An 18106-nucleotide genomic window follows, 5' to 3' on the forward strand; every position below is an offset into this window, starting at 1 on the left:
CTTTGTAATTTTTAGAGTAGTGTTAGGATTTTTTAAATGTGTAGTTTAGTTTGTTTAATTGGTAGTTAGTTTAATTTTAGTTTAATAATTATATAAGTTTAATTGTTAGTTTATACTTAGTTTTTTTTTAATTTGACAGGTAAGTTAAAATTTAAAGGAACAGTCTAGGCCAAAATAAACTTTCATGATTCAGATAGAGCATGTCATTTAAACAATTTTCCAATTTACTTTTATTACCAATTTTGCTTTGTTCTCTTGGTATTCTTAGTTGAAAGCTTAACCTAGGAGGTTCATATGCTAATTTCTTAGACCTTGAAGGCCACCTCTTTTCAGAATGCATTTTAACAGTTTTTCACCACTAGAGGGTGTTAGTTCACGTATTTCATATAGATAACACTGTGCTCGTGCACGTGAAGTTATCTGGGAGCAGGCACTGATTGGCTAAACTGCAAGTCTGTCAAAAGAACTGAAATAAAGGGGCAGTTTGCAGAGGCTTAGAAACAAGATAATCACAGAGGTAAAACGTATATTAATATAACTGTGTTGGTTATGCAAAACTGGGGAATGCGTAATAAAGGGATTATCTATCTTTTAAAACAATAAAAACTATGGTGTAGACTGTCCCTTTAATTTAAGATAGAGAAATTGTAATTTTAATATAATGTTAGGGGGCGTTAGGTTTAGGGGTTACTAGTTTAAATTAGTTTATTGCAATGTGGGGGGCTTTTGGTTTAGGGGTTAATAGGTTTATTATAGTGGAGGCAGTGTAGGGCTTAATAACTTTATTATAGTGGGGTGATGTGGGCGGATGGCAGATGGCAGATGGCAGATGGCAGATTAGGGGTTAATAATATTTAAATAGTGTTTGCGATGCAGGAGGGCGGTGGTTTAGGGGTTAATAGCTTTAGTATAGTGGTGACGATGTCGGGGAGTGGCGGAATAGGGGTTAATATATTTTCTTAGTGGCGGCGATGTCGGGAGCGGCAGATTAGGAGTTAATAAATTTAATATAGTGTTTGTGATGCGGGAGGGCCTCGGTTTAGGGGTTAATAGGTAGTTTATGGGTGTTTAGTGCACTTTGTGACACTTTAGTTATAAGTCTTATGTTACAGATTTGTAGCGTAAAACACATAACTACTGACTTTAGATGGTGTTACGGATCTTGTTGTTTTACGTTGTAACACTCACTTTTTAGCCTCACTGCAAAACTCGTAATACCAGCGCTATGGGAATCCCATGAAAAAACGTAATTTTTAAGAGTGCGGTACTGACATTGCGTTACGGGCTAAAAGGCTTGCGGTACACCTATATCGACAAGACTCGTAATGGCGTTAAAAGACGAACGCACAAACTTGTAATCTAGCTGACTGTTATCAAGTTATAAGAACCATTCTGCTAATGAAATGAGCCCTAAAACAAAAATTAAAACTCTCAACAGTCATAATTAAGACTGTAGCTAGATTAACAATAACTCACTACTAAAATCTTCTGAAATATTAAGGCCTAATACAGGAGAGAAATGAAAAAAAAAACAAACATATTCTAGTTTTAATTGTTTTAAATATTTCACTGACCTTTTCCAGACTGGGTGTTTGCAGGGGTTGATTTTGAAGCAGAACTGTAAGAAAAACAAAAACAAATTATCAGTGTGTGTGTGTGTGTGAAGAATGGATATTGCCAGCACAACTTCTATCATTGGTAAACAGTTTCCAATGATGCTGTAAAACATGTTTAAGCATCAGAGGGTTCACTGTGTATGCTAATGAAAAACCCGGATATTAAAATTGCAAAACAAAATGCATGCTTACTCTATACATTAATTTATTTCATGGTGGTGAGAGTCCACACGACCATTACTTCTGGGATTCAACTGGGATTGATTGTAGCCACCAATCAGCAAGCGCTACCCAGGTGCTGAACCAAACATGGGCCGGCTCCTATGCTTACATTTCTGCTTTTTCAAATAAAGATAGCAATGGAACGAAGAAAAATTTATAATAGGAGTAAATTTGAAAATTGCTTAAAATTCCATGTTCTAATCACTCTGAATCACAGAAGAAAAAATGTGGGTTTAGTGTCTCTTTAAGTGATGTTGCACAGGGGGATATACTCACTTCTGTTGTATACTGACCTTATTGCCAGACACTGCTTAATGAATACATTTCTTATCAAAAGCCGCCTATAAAGAAGCAAAAACATCAAAGTGGTGGAATGACAATGCTGCTGCCTTGAAAATCTGTCCTAAAGAAAAGTAAATTTATGCTTACCTGATAAATTAATTTATTTTACGATATGACTAGTCCACGGATTTCATCCTTACTTGTGGGATATTAATCTCCTGCTAACAGGAAGTGGCAAAGAGCACCACAGCAGAGCTGTATATATAGCCCCTCCCTTCCCCTCCACCCCCAGTCATTCGACCGAAGGTTTAGGAAGAGAAAAGGAAAGGCTAAAAGGTGCAGAAGTGACTGTTACAAAAAATAAAATAAATCTGTCTTAAAAGAACAGGGTGGGCCGTGGACTCGTCATATCGTAAAAGAAATTAATTTATCAGGTAAGCATACATTTACTTTTCTTTTACAAAGATATGACGAGTCCACGGATTTCATCCTTACTTGTGGGATACCAATACCAAAGCAATAGGACACGGATGAAAGGGAGGGACAAGACAGGAACCTAAACGAAAGGCACCACTGCTTGAAGAACCTTTCTCCCAAAAATGCCTCAGAAGAAGCAAAAGTATCAAATTTGTAAAATTTGGAAAAAGTATGAAGGGATGACCAAGTCGCAACCTTACAAATCTGTTCAATAGAAGCATTGTTTTTAAAGGCCCATGTGGAAGCCACAGCCCTAGTAGAATGAGCCGTAATTCTTTCAGGAGGCTGCTGTTCCGCAGTCTCATATGCCAGGCGGATGATACTCCTCAGTCAAAAAGAAAGAGTGGTAGCCATAGCTTTCTGACCCCTACGCTTTCCAAAATAAGCAATGAATAATGAAGATGATTGACGGAAATCCTTAGTTGCCTGTAAGTAAAACTTTAAGGCACGAACCACATTCAGGTTATGTAACAGACGCTCCTTCTTAGAAGAAGGATTAGGACACAAAGAAGGAAAAACAAATTCCCGATTGATATTCTTATTAGAAACAACCTTAGGAAGAAATACAGGTTTGGTACGTAAAACCACCTTATCAGAATGAAAGATAAGATAAGGCGAATCACACTGTAACGATGAAAGCTCAGAAACTCTTTGAGCAGAAAAACATAATTTATGTAAGAACTTACCTGATAAATTCATTTCTTTCATATTAGCAAGAGTCCATGAGCTAGTGACGTATGGGATATACATTCCTACCAGGAGGGGCAAAGTTTCCCAAACCTTAAAATGCCTATAAATACACCCCTCACCACACCAACAATTCAGTTTAACGAATAGCCAAGAAGTGGGGTGATAAGAAAGGAGCGAAAGCATCAAAAAATAAGGAATTGGAATAATTGTGCTTTATACAAAAAATCATAACCACCACAAAAAAAGGGTGGGCCTGATGGACTCTTGCTAATATGAAAGAAATGAATTTATCAGGTAAGTTATTACATAAATTATGTTTTCTTTCATGTAATTAGCAAGAGTCCATGAGCTAGTGACGTATGGGATAGCAAATACCCAGGAACTTCCACGCAAGAGTCACTAGAGAGCTGAAAAATTAATCCACTACCCAAATCAAAAAAGTTTCAATTTTTATAATGAAAAAAACTGAAATTATAAGCAGAAGAATCAAACTGAAACAGCTGCCTGAAGTACCATTCTACCATAACTGCTTCTAAATAAGAGAAAACATCAAAATGGTAGAACATAGTAAAAGTATGCAAAGAAGACCAAGTCATTGCTTTGCAAATCTGATCAACAGAAGCTTCATTCTTAAAAACCCCAGGAAGTAGAAACTTACCTAGTAGAATGAACCGTAATCCTCCGAGGCGGGAATCCACCCGACTCCAAATAAGCATGATGAAACAAAAGTTTAAGCAAGATGCCAAATAAATGGCAGAAGCCTTTTGACCTTCCTAAAACCAGAAAAGATAACAAATAGACTAGAAGTCTATCTGAAATCTGAATAGCTTCAACATAGAATTTAAAAAAACTCTTACCATATCCAAAGAAAGTAAGAATCTCACCAAAGAAGTTTTAGGAAAACAATAATTCCTCCCTAATGTTGTTAGAATTTACAACTTTAGGTAAGAATTGAAATGAGGACAGCAAAAACCACCTTATCCTGATGAAAAAATCAGAAAAAAGAGATTCACAAGAAAGAACAGATAATTCAAAAACTGTTCTAGCTGAAGAGGTGTCCAAAAAGAACAATACTTTCCATGAAAGTAATTAATGTCCAGAGCAAGCATATGCTCAAATAGAGAGCCTGAAAAACCTTCAGAACCAAATTAAGACTCCAAGGAGGATAAATTGGCTTAATGACAGGTTTGATACGAATCAAAACCTGAACAAAATGATGAATATCAGGAAGTAACACTGCCTTATCCTGATGAAAAATCAGAAAAGGATATTCACAAAAAAGAGCAGATAACTCAAAAACTCTTCTAGCAGAAGAAATAACCAAAAGGAACAATACTTTTCCAAGAAAGTAATTTAATGTTCAGAGAATGCATAGGCTCAAACGGAGGAGCCTGTAAAGCCCTCAGCACCAAATTGAGACTCCAAAGAGGAGAGATTGAATTAATGACAGGCTTGATACGGACCAAAGCCTGTACAAAACAATGAATATCAGGATGATTAGCAATCTTTCTGTGAAAAAAGAACAGAAAGAGTAGAGATTTGTCCTATCAAAGAACTGAAGACAAAACCTTATCCAAACCAACCTGAAAAAATTATAAAATTCTATGAATTTTAAAAGAATGCCAAGAAAAGTAGGTCTTCCATACTCGATAATAAATCTTTCTAGAGACAGATTTAGGAGCCTGAAACATAGTAATAATCAATGAGTCAGAGAAACCTCTATGACTAAAAATCAAGCGTTCAATCTTCATCCCTTCAAATTTAATGATTTGAGATCCTGATGGAAAAAATGGGCCTTGAGAAAGAAGGTCTGGTTTAAACGGAAGTGTCCAAGGTTGGCAACTGGCCATCCGAATGAGATCTGCATACCAAAACCTGAGAGGCCATGCTGGAACCACCAGCATAACAAACAAATACTCCATAAGAATTTTGGAAATCACTTTGGAAGAAGAACTAGAGGCGGAAAGAAATAGGCAAAAAGATCATTCCAAAGAAATGTCAATGCATACACTACTTCCGCCTGAGGATCCCCGGACCTGAATAGGCCCCTGGGAAGTTCTTTATTCAGATGAGATACCAACAGAACTATTTCTAGAAATGCTAACATCTGAAAAATTGAAAAACATATCTGGGTATGAGAGACCATTCTCCCGGATGTAAAGCTTGATTAACAGAGATAATCCGCTTCCCAAATATCTATACCTGGGAAAAAAACCACAGAATTTAGATAGGAGCTGGATTTAGCGCAAGCTAATATCTGAGACACTTCTGTCACAGCCTAAGGACTGATAGTCCCACCCTGATGATTGACATACACCATAGTTGTGATATTGTCTGAAAGACAATAAACGTCTCTTCTTCAAAAAGAAACTAACTGAAAAACTCTGAGAATGCACGGAGTTCTAAAATATCAAATGGTAATCTCGCCTCCTGAGATTTCCAAACCCCTTGTGCTGACAGAGATCCTCAGACAGCCTCCCAACCAAAAAGACTCACATCTGTAGAGATCATGGTTCAGGTTGAAAGAAACAAAGAGACCTGTAGAACTAAATGATGGTGATCTTAACCACCAAATCAAGAAAGATAAATATTGGGATTCGAAGATTTAAAATGTGAAATCCTAGAATCCCTGCACCATAATTCAGCATAAAAAACTGGAAAGGTTCTTTCTATTGAAAATGAGCAAAGGGAATTGAATCCAATGCTGTGGTCATAAGACCAAAAACTTCTATGCATATATAGCAACTGAAGGAAATAATAGAGACTAAAGGTACCGACAGACGGAACCCAATAAAATTGTCCTTTGTCTGATAGAGACAAAGACAGTGACACAAACTATCTGGAAACCTAAAAAAGGTGACCCTTGTGTGAGGAATCAAGAGCTTTTGAAAAAAAGATCCTCTAACTATGTATTGGAAGAACAAAGTGAATCATATGAGATTCCGCATCCTCAGAAAATAATCTGAATGAAAACAGAAAAAAGAAAATATGCATTTATTGTATCTAATGAAAACAAATAATGCTATCACTGACCAAAAAAAGGCAGAATAGTTTGAATAAAACTCCAAAACCCAGTTCCAAAAAATGGAACTGGAAGAAATACCCCAGAAGATTCCAGGTCTGAGCAGCGCTTGAACCCCACGGGTGATCAGCCATGCTTCAACAGTACCCAAAATATATAGGACCGAAACACACTTAAATAAAGTGTTAGCCTTACTGGAATAGCTGGAATATAATAGAGAAAAAAGACTTCTCACAGACGGTTTATTCTGAACTTATTCTGTACCCAAAATCAAAGAAATTTTGACCGAATAGAACCAAATAAATTTCAAAAAAGTCTTAACCTGCCCCTTACCAGCCGAGCTGGAATACGGCACGTACATCGCAATTTTAGGGAGCTGATTTTGAACTGAAAAATTTCCAATTAAAAACATGTTACTTGGGAAAGAATTCAGGAATTTGTTCCTTAATAAGAACAACCAAACTAATATAAGCTTAAAGTTTTAGTCTTAGAACTCAATCTTGAAGCCCAGAGTAACAGTTAAGAATTGAATCCAATTATAAAACAAATAATTGATTATCTTAGAACAAAAGAAATATGGATTTTTAGAAATCACAAAATTCTTCTAGCTAAAACAGCTAAAGACATAGATTAAACCTCATTTGCGAAAATATTCAATAAAATGAAGACACAAATGAAATTATTAGCATGATAGTCCAGTTAAAGGATCAGTCAATATACTGGACTTGCATAATCAATAAATGCAAAACAACAAGACAAATGCAACAGCACCTAGTCTAGTAAATTTGGTCCCTTTAACAATGCTAAAATAAATCAAAATCTGATACTTGATCTTAAAGTAAACAGAAAAAAATGAAGCAATTGCAACATCATCCAAATAAATCACAGGTCCAAGAAAAGTACCTGAAACTAAATAATTTTCCATAAATAAGATACAACCATCTAAAGGAAAATAAACACTATTTTGCTATAGAAACAATAGCATAAGTAGTAGGAGTATAGATAGCCCAATAAATTGGAGAACCCTCAAAATTGAATTTAACTGCCGGCAAAGAATATAGTTTAAAACCTTTGAAAAAGGAATAAAAGAAAATTCTCAGCCTATTCCATTCCCTAGTATGAGGAACTGGAAAAAAACCTCTGAAAACACAGAAGAATAAATAAGCAGAAATAAAATGTTAGCTAGTCTTGAAAAAGAACTAGTTACCTTAATATCCAAAATAATCAACACCTTTCAACAAAGAACAAATGTACTTTAATAAAAAATTAGATTTGTTAGTGTCAATATCTGATGAAGAAAATTCTGAATGAGAAAAAAAACATCATCAGAGAAGGATAAATTAGTATGTTGTTGGACATTTGAAACTTCAATAATTAAAAAAGAAGTTTTAAAAAAGACCTAAAAATTTTATTAGAAGGCACAAAGTCAGACAAAGCCTTTAAAATAGAATCAGAAATATATTCTTATAAATCTTCTAAGTATTTCTTGTACATAAGATGTAAAAAGAAAAGCATAAATACTAATGGATTCTGCATATAAAAGTTTAACATGAAACTTATAGAAAACCATAGCTAAAGATAAACATTCATAATATTGAAAATAAATGAACTTAGCTTTGGTAGGACTGAACTCAGTCAACGGAATCCCTTAGTATGTTTTGAAACAGGAACAGTGAAATCATGCAATATGTAATAGAAAAAAACAAAATTTAAAGCAAAATTATCAAATTCCTTAAATGACAGTTTCAGGAATGGGAAAGAATGCAAAATAATAAGCTTCTAGAAATCAGAAGCAATAAAAAAGTGAGGTTTAAATAATGTGAAGAAAAAAAGTGGAACAAAAAAAGATGCCCACATTTTTTGGCGCCAAATACGACGCCCACATTATTGGCGCCAAATACAACGCCAATATATTTGGCGCCAAATATGACGCCACATCCTCTGACGCCGAAACCGACGCTAACATTTTTTGGCGCACAAAATGTCTGAATACGCATGCGTCAAAAAATGACGTTAACAGAATACAACTTCCGGCGTCAACTACGGCGCCGGAAATGACAAATTTTTGCACCAAAATAGTCTGCGCCAAAAATGACGCAATAAAAAGAAACATTTGCTGCCCCCGCGAGCCTAACAGCACGCAGGAAAAAATGGTCAATTGAAAAATTTTCAAGGTAAAGAAAAAATAATTGAAATGCATTATCCCAAATAATGAAACTGACAGTCTGAATTTTAAAGGAATACTGATTATCCTGAATCAAGGCAAATATAAGTTTATACACATATATTTAGAACTTTACATATAAAGTGCCCAACCATAGCTTTGAGTGTCATAAATAGAAATAAGAATTACTTACCCCAAGACACTCATCTTCATATAGTAGATAGCCAAACCAGTACTGAAACGAGAATCAGTAGAGGTAATGGTATATTAGAGTATATCGTCGATCTGAAAAGGGAGGTAAGAGAAGAAATCTCTACGACCGATAACAGAGAACCTATGAAATAGATCCCGTAGAAGGAGACCATGGTATTCAAATAGGCAATACTCTCTTCACATCCCTCTGACATTCACTGCCCTCTGAGAGGAAAACCGGGCTCCAGCCTGCTGCGAAGCGCATATCAACGAAGAATCTAGCACAAACTTACTTCACCACCTCCACGGGAGGCAAAGTTTGTAAAACTGAATTGTGGGTGTGGTGAGGGGTGTATTTATAGGCATTTTAAGGTTTGGGAAACTTTGCCCCTCCAGGTAGGAATGTATATCCCATACGTCACTAGCTCATGGACTCTTGCTAATTACATGAAAGAAAAATAGCAACTAAAAACAGAACTTTACAAGATAATTTAATATCTATGGAATGCATAGGTTCAAACGGAACCCCTTGAAGAACTCGAAGAACTAAATTCAAACTCCAGGGAGGAGGAATTGGTCTAACTACAGGCTTAATTCTAGTTAGAGCCTGACAAAAAGACTGAACATCTGGCATATCTGCCAAATGTTTGTGAAGCAAAATTGACAAAGCAGAAATTTGTCCCTTTAAAGAACTTGCTGATAACCCTTTCTCCAATCCTTCTTGGAGAAAAGACAGAATCCTGGGAATCCTAATCTTACTCCATGAGTAACCCTTGGATTCACACCAATAAAGATATTTACGCCATATCTTATGATATATTTTTCTAGTGACAGGCTTTCGAGCCTCTATCAAAGTATTGACGACTGAATCAGAGAACCCTCGCTTAGATAGGATCAAGCGTTCAATCTCCAAGCAGTCAGCTGTAGATAAATTAGATTTGAATGTTGGAAAGGGCCTTGCATGAGAAGGTCCTGTCTCAAAGGAAGTTTCCACAGTAGCAGAGAGGACATGTCCACTAGATCTGCATACCAAGTCCTGCGTGGCCAGGCAGGCGCTATCAGAATTACTTAAGCTCTCTCCTGTTTGATTCGAGTAATCATGCGTGGAAGCAGAGGAAATGATGGAAACACATAAGCTAGGCTGAACGACCAAGGCATTGCCAGGGCATCTATCAGTTCAGCCTGGGGATCCCTTGACCTGGATCCGTAACGTGGAAGTTTGTCATTCTGACGAGATGCCATCAGATCCAGTTCCGGTCTGCCCCATTGACGAATCAATGAGGCAAACACGTCCGGATGGAGTTCCCACTCCCCCGGATGAAAAGTCTGACGACTTAGAAAATCCGCTTCCTAGTTTTCTACTTCTAGGCTGTAAATCGCCGACAGATAAAAAGAGTGGGCCTCTGCCCATCGAATTATCTTGGAAACTTCTATCATCACTAAGGAACTCCTTGTTCCCCCTTGATGATTGATATATGCAACAGTCGTGATGTTGTCCGACTGGAATCTGATGAATTTAGTCAAAGCCAACTGAGGTCACGCCTGAAGCGCATTGAATATTGCTCTCAGTTCCAGAATATTGATTGGAAGTAGAGACTCCACCTGAGTCCAAACACCCTGAGCCTTCAGGGAATTCCAGACTGCACCCCAGCCCAGTAGGCTGGCGTCCGTTGTCACTATCACCCACGAGGGATCTGCGGAAACAAGTCCCCTAGGACAGATGATCCGGCGACAACCACCAAAGAAGAGAGTCTCTGGTCTCTTGATCCAGATTTATCTGAGGAGATAAATTTGCATACTCCCCATTCCACTGTCCGAGCATGCACAGCTGCAGTGGTCTGAGATGAAAGCGGGCAAACGGAATGATGTCCATTGCCGCTACCATTAGTCCAATGACCTCCATACACTGAGCCACTGATGGCCGAGGAATGGACTGAAGTGCTCGGCAAGTATTTAGAATCTTTGTTTTTCTGACCTCCGTCAGAAATATTTTCATGTCTACCGAGTCTATCATAGTCCCTAAGAAGGGAACCCTTGTCCGTGGAACTAGTGAACTCTTTTCTATGTTCATCTTCCAACCGTGAGTTCTCAGGAAAGACAATATTATGTATCGTCCAGATAAGGCGCCACTGCTATGCCCCGCGGTCTGAGAACCGCTAGAAGAGACCCTAGAACCTTTGTAAAGATTCTGGGTGCTGTGGCCAACCCGAAGGGAAGAGCCACAAACTGGTAATGTTTGTCCAGGAAGGCAAATCTTAGGAACTGATGATGATCCTTGTGAATAGGGATATGAAGGTATGCATCCTTCAAGTCCACGGTAGTCATAAATTGACCCTCCTGGATTGGTAAGATTGTTCGTATAGTCTCCATCTTGAATGATGGAACTCTGAAAAACTTGTTTAGACACTTGAGATCGAAAATGGGTCTGAAAGTTCCCTCTTTTTTGGGAACCACGAAAAGATTTGAGTAAAATCCCTGCCCCTGTTCCAGTTTTGGAACGGGACAAATCACTCCCATGGTAGAAAGGTAGAAAGGTCTTTAACACAGCGTAAGAACGCCTCTCTTTTTATCTGGTCTACAGATAATCATGAAAGATGAAATCTCCCTCTTGGGAGAAAATCCTTGAATTCCATTTGATACCCATGGGTCACAATTTCCAGTGCCCAAGGGTCCTGAATGTCTCTTGCCCAAGCCTGGGAAAAGAAAGAGAGTCTGCCCCCTACTAGATCTGGTCCCGGGTCGGGGGCCGCCCCTTCATGCTGTCTTTGTAGCAGCAGCGGGCTTCTTGGATTGTTTACCCTTATTCCAAGCCTGATTAGGTCTCCAGACTTACTTGGATTGAGCAAAATTCCCTTCCTGCTTTGTGGAGGAAGAGGAAGCAGAGGGTCCTCCTTTAAAGTTTCGAAAGGAATGAAAATTATTTTGTTTACCCCTCATCTTAACAGACTTATCCTGAGGTAAGGCATGGCCTTTACCTCCAGTAATGTCAGAAATGATTTCCTTCAATTCAGGCCCGAATAGGGTCTTACCTTTAAAAGGAATAGCTAAAAGCTTAGATTTTGATGACACATCAGCAGACCAAGATTGGAGCCATAATGCTCTACGCGCTAAAACGATCCGGTTAACAGGACATTAGTGTACAACCATCCGGAGCTAATGCCTGCTGCCGTCACAGCCAGATGAACTGCGCGTCTGAGCGTGCGAAAATAGGCCCTGCCCATCATGGACGATGGTTACCTCAGACTATACAACTGCATGGGAAGCGGTTAAGCCAAAAGCCATGTGGTCCCCAAACATAATCATACAAAAACAGCTTATGTAAACGTTTGTTATTTTTTTTACTAATAAAAACCCAAACTGTTAAGCTGCCTCTCCCAGTGTCTCTGTTATTGCACCTGATATATGCTGCAATATGTATAAAGCCCAGTATCATGTCAAATAATACATACAGGTTACCAGTAATATCCTCTGTTTCTAGGTCTACTGCTTACCGCTTCCCTAGTAGGGAAATAAATGTCAGCCAGTTCTGATACACCAAGTCTCCTCAGAAATAAAGGATTGAACATACCTCAATGCTGCTTGTAGCATGACACCATTCTCCACACTGAAGATCTCTCTTATACTACCTTCAGAAGTTCTGTGAGAACCAACATGGATCTTAGTTACAGTTGCTAAGATCATCAACCTCAGGGCAGAAATCTTCTTCCATATCCCCCTGAGGAAAATAGTACACACCGGTACCATTTAAAATAAAAAAAACTTCTTGATTGAAGAAACTAAAACTAACACCTCACTTTACCTCTTCCTAGTATAACACAGGCAAAGAGAATGACTGGGGGTGGAGGGGAAGGGAGGGGCTATAAATACAGCTCTGCTGTGGTGCTCTTTGCCACTTCCTGTTAGCAGGAGGTTAATATCCCACAAGTAAGGATGAAATCTGTGGACTCGTCATATCTTTGTAAAAGAAACCTAAATTTTATATACCCAGAAAGTGTAAACTGATCTAGCAGTAATGCACTTTGGGAGAAATGTTCTTGCCTCCAAGCAAGCCTTGTGAATTAAGAGCTTTAACCAAGGAGCTAAATCAACGTCAGTGGCATTCTGGCCTTTACGTGGCCCCAGAAATAAATGAACAAATTAGAGCATTCTCTAAAATCCTTTGCAGCCTGTAGAAAAAATATTAAAGCTCTAACTACATCTAAATTATGTAGAAGCCTTACTTTAAAATTTTTAGAATTAGGCAAAGTGAGGGTATTTCCAATTGATGTTGTCTGAATAAACCACCATTGGCAAAAAAAAAAAAAAAAAAAAATCATTAAAATTATGGTGGAGATAAAAGTCTGAGATTAGCACAGTAGGAAGAAAAACATCTGAGATGTTGAATATCCAATTTGCATATCTTACCCAGAACCCTCTTGTGCATTGGTAACAGTTTATATGGAGTGTTACTGGGTAAAAGCAAGCAGGAATACTTACCTAGATGTGCTAATTTCCTATGCAACAATTTATATTGATTTGCAAAAAAAAATGAGTTCTTGAACCTGCCTTTTCTTGGAGGAAAACCAGATAAGGGGGTTCACAAGACAGAGCAGACAATCAAAAGAAACCTCTGGCAGAAAAAACATATTAAAGGAAACAGGGCCTTCCAGGACAGTAGCTGAATGTTTAAAGCATGCATGGGTTCAATCGGAGAGACCTGTAAAACTCTTAAAACCAAATTAAGGGAGAAAATAGTTTGATGTCTGGTTTTAACTAAATTTGACCATACAAAAATGTAACAGTTAGGCCCTTACCCTAACCGTCTTCTAAGAACTTAAGAAATCTAGGAATTCTTAAAGAATGGCAATTAAAACCTTGATTTTCATACCATGAAAGAAAAACTTCCTGGGCTGGATTAAGGTATTTACAACAGTATCAGAAAAACCTCGCCATTTTAAACTTATGCAATAAAACTCTAAGCTATCAAATTGAGTTTGTCATACAGGGAAGAAGAAAAAAAAGACCATAAAGGAAAAATGGACATTTGTACTTGCTTGATTTGAGCTATCACTCTTGGAAGCAGAACAATTGGTGGAAAGATGTATGCCAGGCGAAAAGGCCAAGGAACTGCTAAGAGAGTAAAAAACTCCACCTGAGGATCCCTGGATCTCGCTATCTGGGAAGCTTGTTGGTTAAATGAGAAGCCATCAGGTCTATCTTTGGTAGACCTCACTTCTTTACTATCTGATTGAAAAAATCCAAATGAAGAGACCATTCCCCTGGATGAAGGGATTGGGGACTGAGATAATCTGCGTCCCATTGTTCACATCTGGAATATGAATAGCAGAAATTATGCAGAAATTAGAAATTTGAGAAATTTACTTCATAGTTAGGGAAATGTGTGTTTCCCTTGTTGATTGATTTATGCCACCACTGTAACGTTGTCTGATTTATAACAAAGATAAGCCTCCTCCTTGTTTTCTGAAGAGACCAAACTCCCTGCGCTTTCCTGAACCCACATACTGCACTCTAGATAATAATCACTCTGTTGTGATTATTGTTTAAGAAGGACATAGAAAAGAAGCCCCAGACAAATGGACTGGTGGCCTATCCGCCACAATAAAGATTGCCTTTTTACAGATCCAAAAGGATCCTTTGGAAAAGTTGATTGTAATCCTAGCACAATTGACTCAGCATGCAAAGCATGTAATCTGCCCTCTAGCAGAAGAGGATACAGATTGGGGCCCGCACCTTTGTGTTGACTTGACTTTGTGTTTTCAGATGTTGCAAATACATTTTGTAGTGCCCTGATATTGCCTCATTAAAAGTTTGTGTCCTCTTAAACTTTGGACCTTTTTTGATTTTGGGTATATGTGTGTCCTCAATATCCCTTTGCATAATCTCTGAGTTCAAATTCCACCATTCCATCAATTGAAAATATAAATCTCTCTATATCCCTTTCTCCTTCTTTGTCCCCCTATCTCTCTCCCTCAAATTCTCTCTCAATCTCAAGATGAAACTAAAAGGGATTTTCTGGCTGCAAAATTGATAGAACTGTGATATTGAAGGCACACTCAAGTCAAAATAAACTTTTATGATTCAGAAAGAGCACATGCAGTTTTAAAGGGACACTGAATCCAATTTTTTTTTCTTTCGTGATTCAGATAGAGCATACAATTGTAAGCAACTTTCTAATTTACTCCTATTATCAATTTTTCTTCGTTCTCTTGCTTTCTTTATTTGAAAAAGAAGGCATCTAAGCTATTTTCTTGGTTCAGGACCATGGAAAGCACTTTTTTATTGGTAGGTGAATTTATCCACCAATCATCAAGAACAACACAGTGTGTTCACCAAAAATGGGCAGGCATCTAAACTTACATTCTTGCATTTCAAATAACCAAGACACCAAGAGATTGAAAAAAATTTAATAGGAGTAAATTAGAAAGTTGCTTAAAATTGCATGCTCTATCTGAATCACAATAGAAACATTTTGGGTTCAGTGTCCCTTTAAGACAGTTTCCAATTTACTTCCATTATCAAATTTTGCACAGTTTTTTGATATTCAAACTTTCTGAGAAACAAAATACTACTGAGCATGTGCACAAGCTCACAGGGTATACGTATACTAGTTTGTGATAGGCTGATGTCTATCACATGATACAAGTGGCCGGATAAGGGGAGAAAATAAAAAAAATTGTCAAAAAAATTCTACTGTTTATTTGAAATGTCATTGTATTGTCTTTTTATTATGCACTTGTTAATTATGCCTTTTTACTGCATGGCAGAAAGCACGCAATCCGCCATGTTGTATCTGAGCATTTGCAGAGTATTTAAAATAATTGTGTGTGTGTCAGCTACATTGCTTCAATAAGCAATGTAGCTGACACAAACAAAATTATTTTAAATACTCTGCAAATGCTCAAATACTCAATAGCAATTTTTGATCATTCCAGCTGCTGATGCAGTAAAATGGAGATTGAATATTGTGTGAGTTATCAATATTGGCTGTATTTGGCCTGATAAGTTTTTGATCAGTTTGATAAAACAAAAAAATAATGAATAATCCAGGTTCTTCCAATAACAAAAGTAAATTTCAGAAAGATTGAAATTGACCCCTGAATGACCAAATATTCTCACAGAATATGTGTGAAGCTGATATAGTATGTTTAATAATAGAAAGCTCTGACATCAATGGCTGTGATGCTACTAAAGGGGATTATATTATGAGTATATTAATAAAAACACAATCATAAGTGACAATCAACATGGTTTTATGTTTAATAGATCATGTTAAATTAAAGTGACTGTCTAGTCAAAAATAAACTTTCATGATTCAGATAGGGCATGTAATTTTAAATAACTTTCCAATTTACTTTTAATATCAATTTTGCATTGTTCTCTTGGTATTCTTAGTTGAAAGCTTAACCTAGGAGGTTCATATGCTACTTTCATAGCCCTTGAAGGCTGTCTCTTATCTAAATGCATTTTAACATTTTTTCATTGTACTCATGCCCGAGGAGTTACCAAGGAGTCAGCACTGATTGGTTAAAATGCAAGTCTGTCAGAACTGAAATATGGGGGCAGCCTGCAGAGACTAAGATACAAGGTAATCACAGAGGTAAAAAGTATATTAATATAACTGTGTTGGTTATGCAAAACTGGGGAATCAGTATTAAAGGGATTATCTATCTTTTTAAACAATAAAAATTCTGGTGTAGACTGTCCCTTTAATCTAATTATTATTTTCTATGAGAAAGTAAGTGGTAAAATAGATAAAGATGCCGTACAACATTAAGGGACTCGGAATATCTCCTTATATTAACACATGGATAAATAACTGGTAGAAGGAACAAAGAAATGCAGTAAATGGGCACATTTAAAATTGGGCAAAAGTAAAAAATGAGGACCCTCAATGATAAGTAATGACCTATAAGAAGAGTGAAGTTCTGTCTTTGCAGATTATACAAAATGATGTAAAGGATTAGGTCAGAGAAGGATATAATTGATTGGCAAGAGGATTTACAAAAACTAGAAAAATGGGTTGGTAAATGGTAAATACAGTTTAACACTGATACATTTAAGATTTTACATTTGGAAAAAAAATGAAAATATCTATTGCTAAAAGGAATAATCTAGTCAAAATTGAACCTTCATTATACTGATAGAGCATGCAATTTTAATCAAGTTTATAATTTACTCCTATTATACATATTTTTTGTTCTCTTGATATCATTATTTGTAGTTAAGGAGGAAGCTCTTGTATGTTCTATTTTGGTCTTCTTGAAATATCCATGACATTACACAAAAGGTTGTTGGGAACTTCTGGTTCATGGACAGATACATGCTACAGAAGAGCTCGCCTTCCAATATGCCCCCCAAATCCAAGGATAAGAAAGGGAGTAGCAGGAACTTGGATTCTAGCATTGATACATTGCATGAAAAAGGTACTATTAATCCCACGTACAATAATATGGCAGAATATGCAGCTGAAGTTGCTAAAATTTTAATTTCTCAATTTGACCTGATTAAACTCGAGATTAGGAATGAGATATCAAACCTTACGGGGGAGGTCAGGCAGTTCTCCACAAGATTAGATGAAGTGGAAAACAGAGTCTCTGATTTGGAAGACAGATATAATGTTCAGGACCCAATTATAGATATACATAGTAAAACGATCGCAAAATTACAATTCCAAGATTGAAGATCTTGAGGATCGCTCAAGACGTAACAATCTGAAAGTGATTGGGCTTCCTGAATCACCAGAGTTTCAGGATCTGATGGCTTTTGTGACAAATACACTACCACAGGTATTGCAGATTCCAGTTCCTGCTGCTCCTTTCCATATAGAGAGGGTGCATAGGTTAGGACAACGTAGAGAATACACTGAGGGTTTTAGACCAAGGCCGGTGATATTTAAATTTGTGAATTTTTAAGATAAATTGTTATACTTGAAGGACTACAGGAAATGTAAACCTTTTGTCCTAGGTCCGCATAAGCTTCTAATCTTCCAAGATTTTTCTTCTGAGACCCTGTCTAAGAGAAGAGATATGTCTTTTTTCTATGGCAGGTTACAGAAGGAGAATTATAACAAAAAATTGATATACCCTGCAAATCTATAATAAAATACTTGGGGAAATTTAATCCCGATATAGTTCTTTTACAGGAATTACATCATAAATCTCCAGAGATTCCCAAACTTAAAACTAAATGGGTTGGGGAGGTTATTGCTGCCCCGTTCACATCTAGGAAGAGGGGGGTAGCCATTCTATTGAATTCAGAATTTGGACTATCAGATAGTTAATACTAAAGTAGACCCTGAAGGTAGATTTTTAATCCTGGAGATTGAGATTAAAAAAGATCAAATATATAGTATGTAATATTTATGGACCTAATCAAATTGATCATAATTTTTCGGCGGGCTTATTGGTAAAGTTGCACAGATTTATAGGGCAGAACTTAATC

The 18106-nt window shown here is 37.1% G+C and overlaps 1 protein-coding gene across 1 annotated transcript in view; it reads right to left on the reverse strand.

The window, feature by feature from the left end:
- The window catches only part of LOC128661553 (CLIP-associating protein 2-like), an 898219-nt gene that overhangs the window by 462494 nt on the left and 417619 nt on the right, over positions 1 to 18106 (reverse strand). Inside the window, exon 11 of the mRNA XM_053715796.1 lies at positions 1575 to 1618. Within this exon, the coding sequence (XP_053571771.1) occupies positions 1575 to 1618 (44 nt within the window). The remainder of the gene's footprint in view (positions 1 to 1574; positions 1619 to 18106) is intronic.

Source organism: Bombina bombina, chromosome 5, assembly GCF_027579735.1.
Source record: "Bombina bombina isolate aBomBom1 chromosome 5, aBomBom1.pri, whole genome shotgun sequence".
In the NCBI taxonomy this organism is placed as follows: Eukaryota; Metazoa; Chordata; class Amphibia; order Anura; family Bombinatoridae; genus Bombina; species Bombina bombina.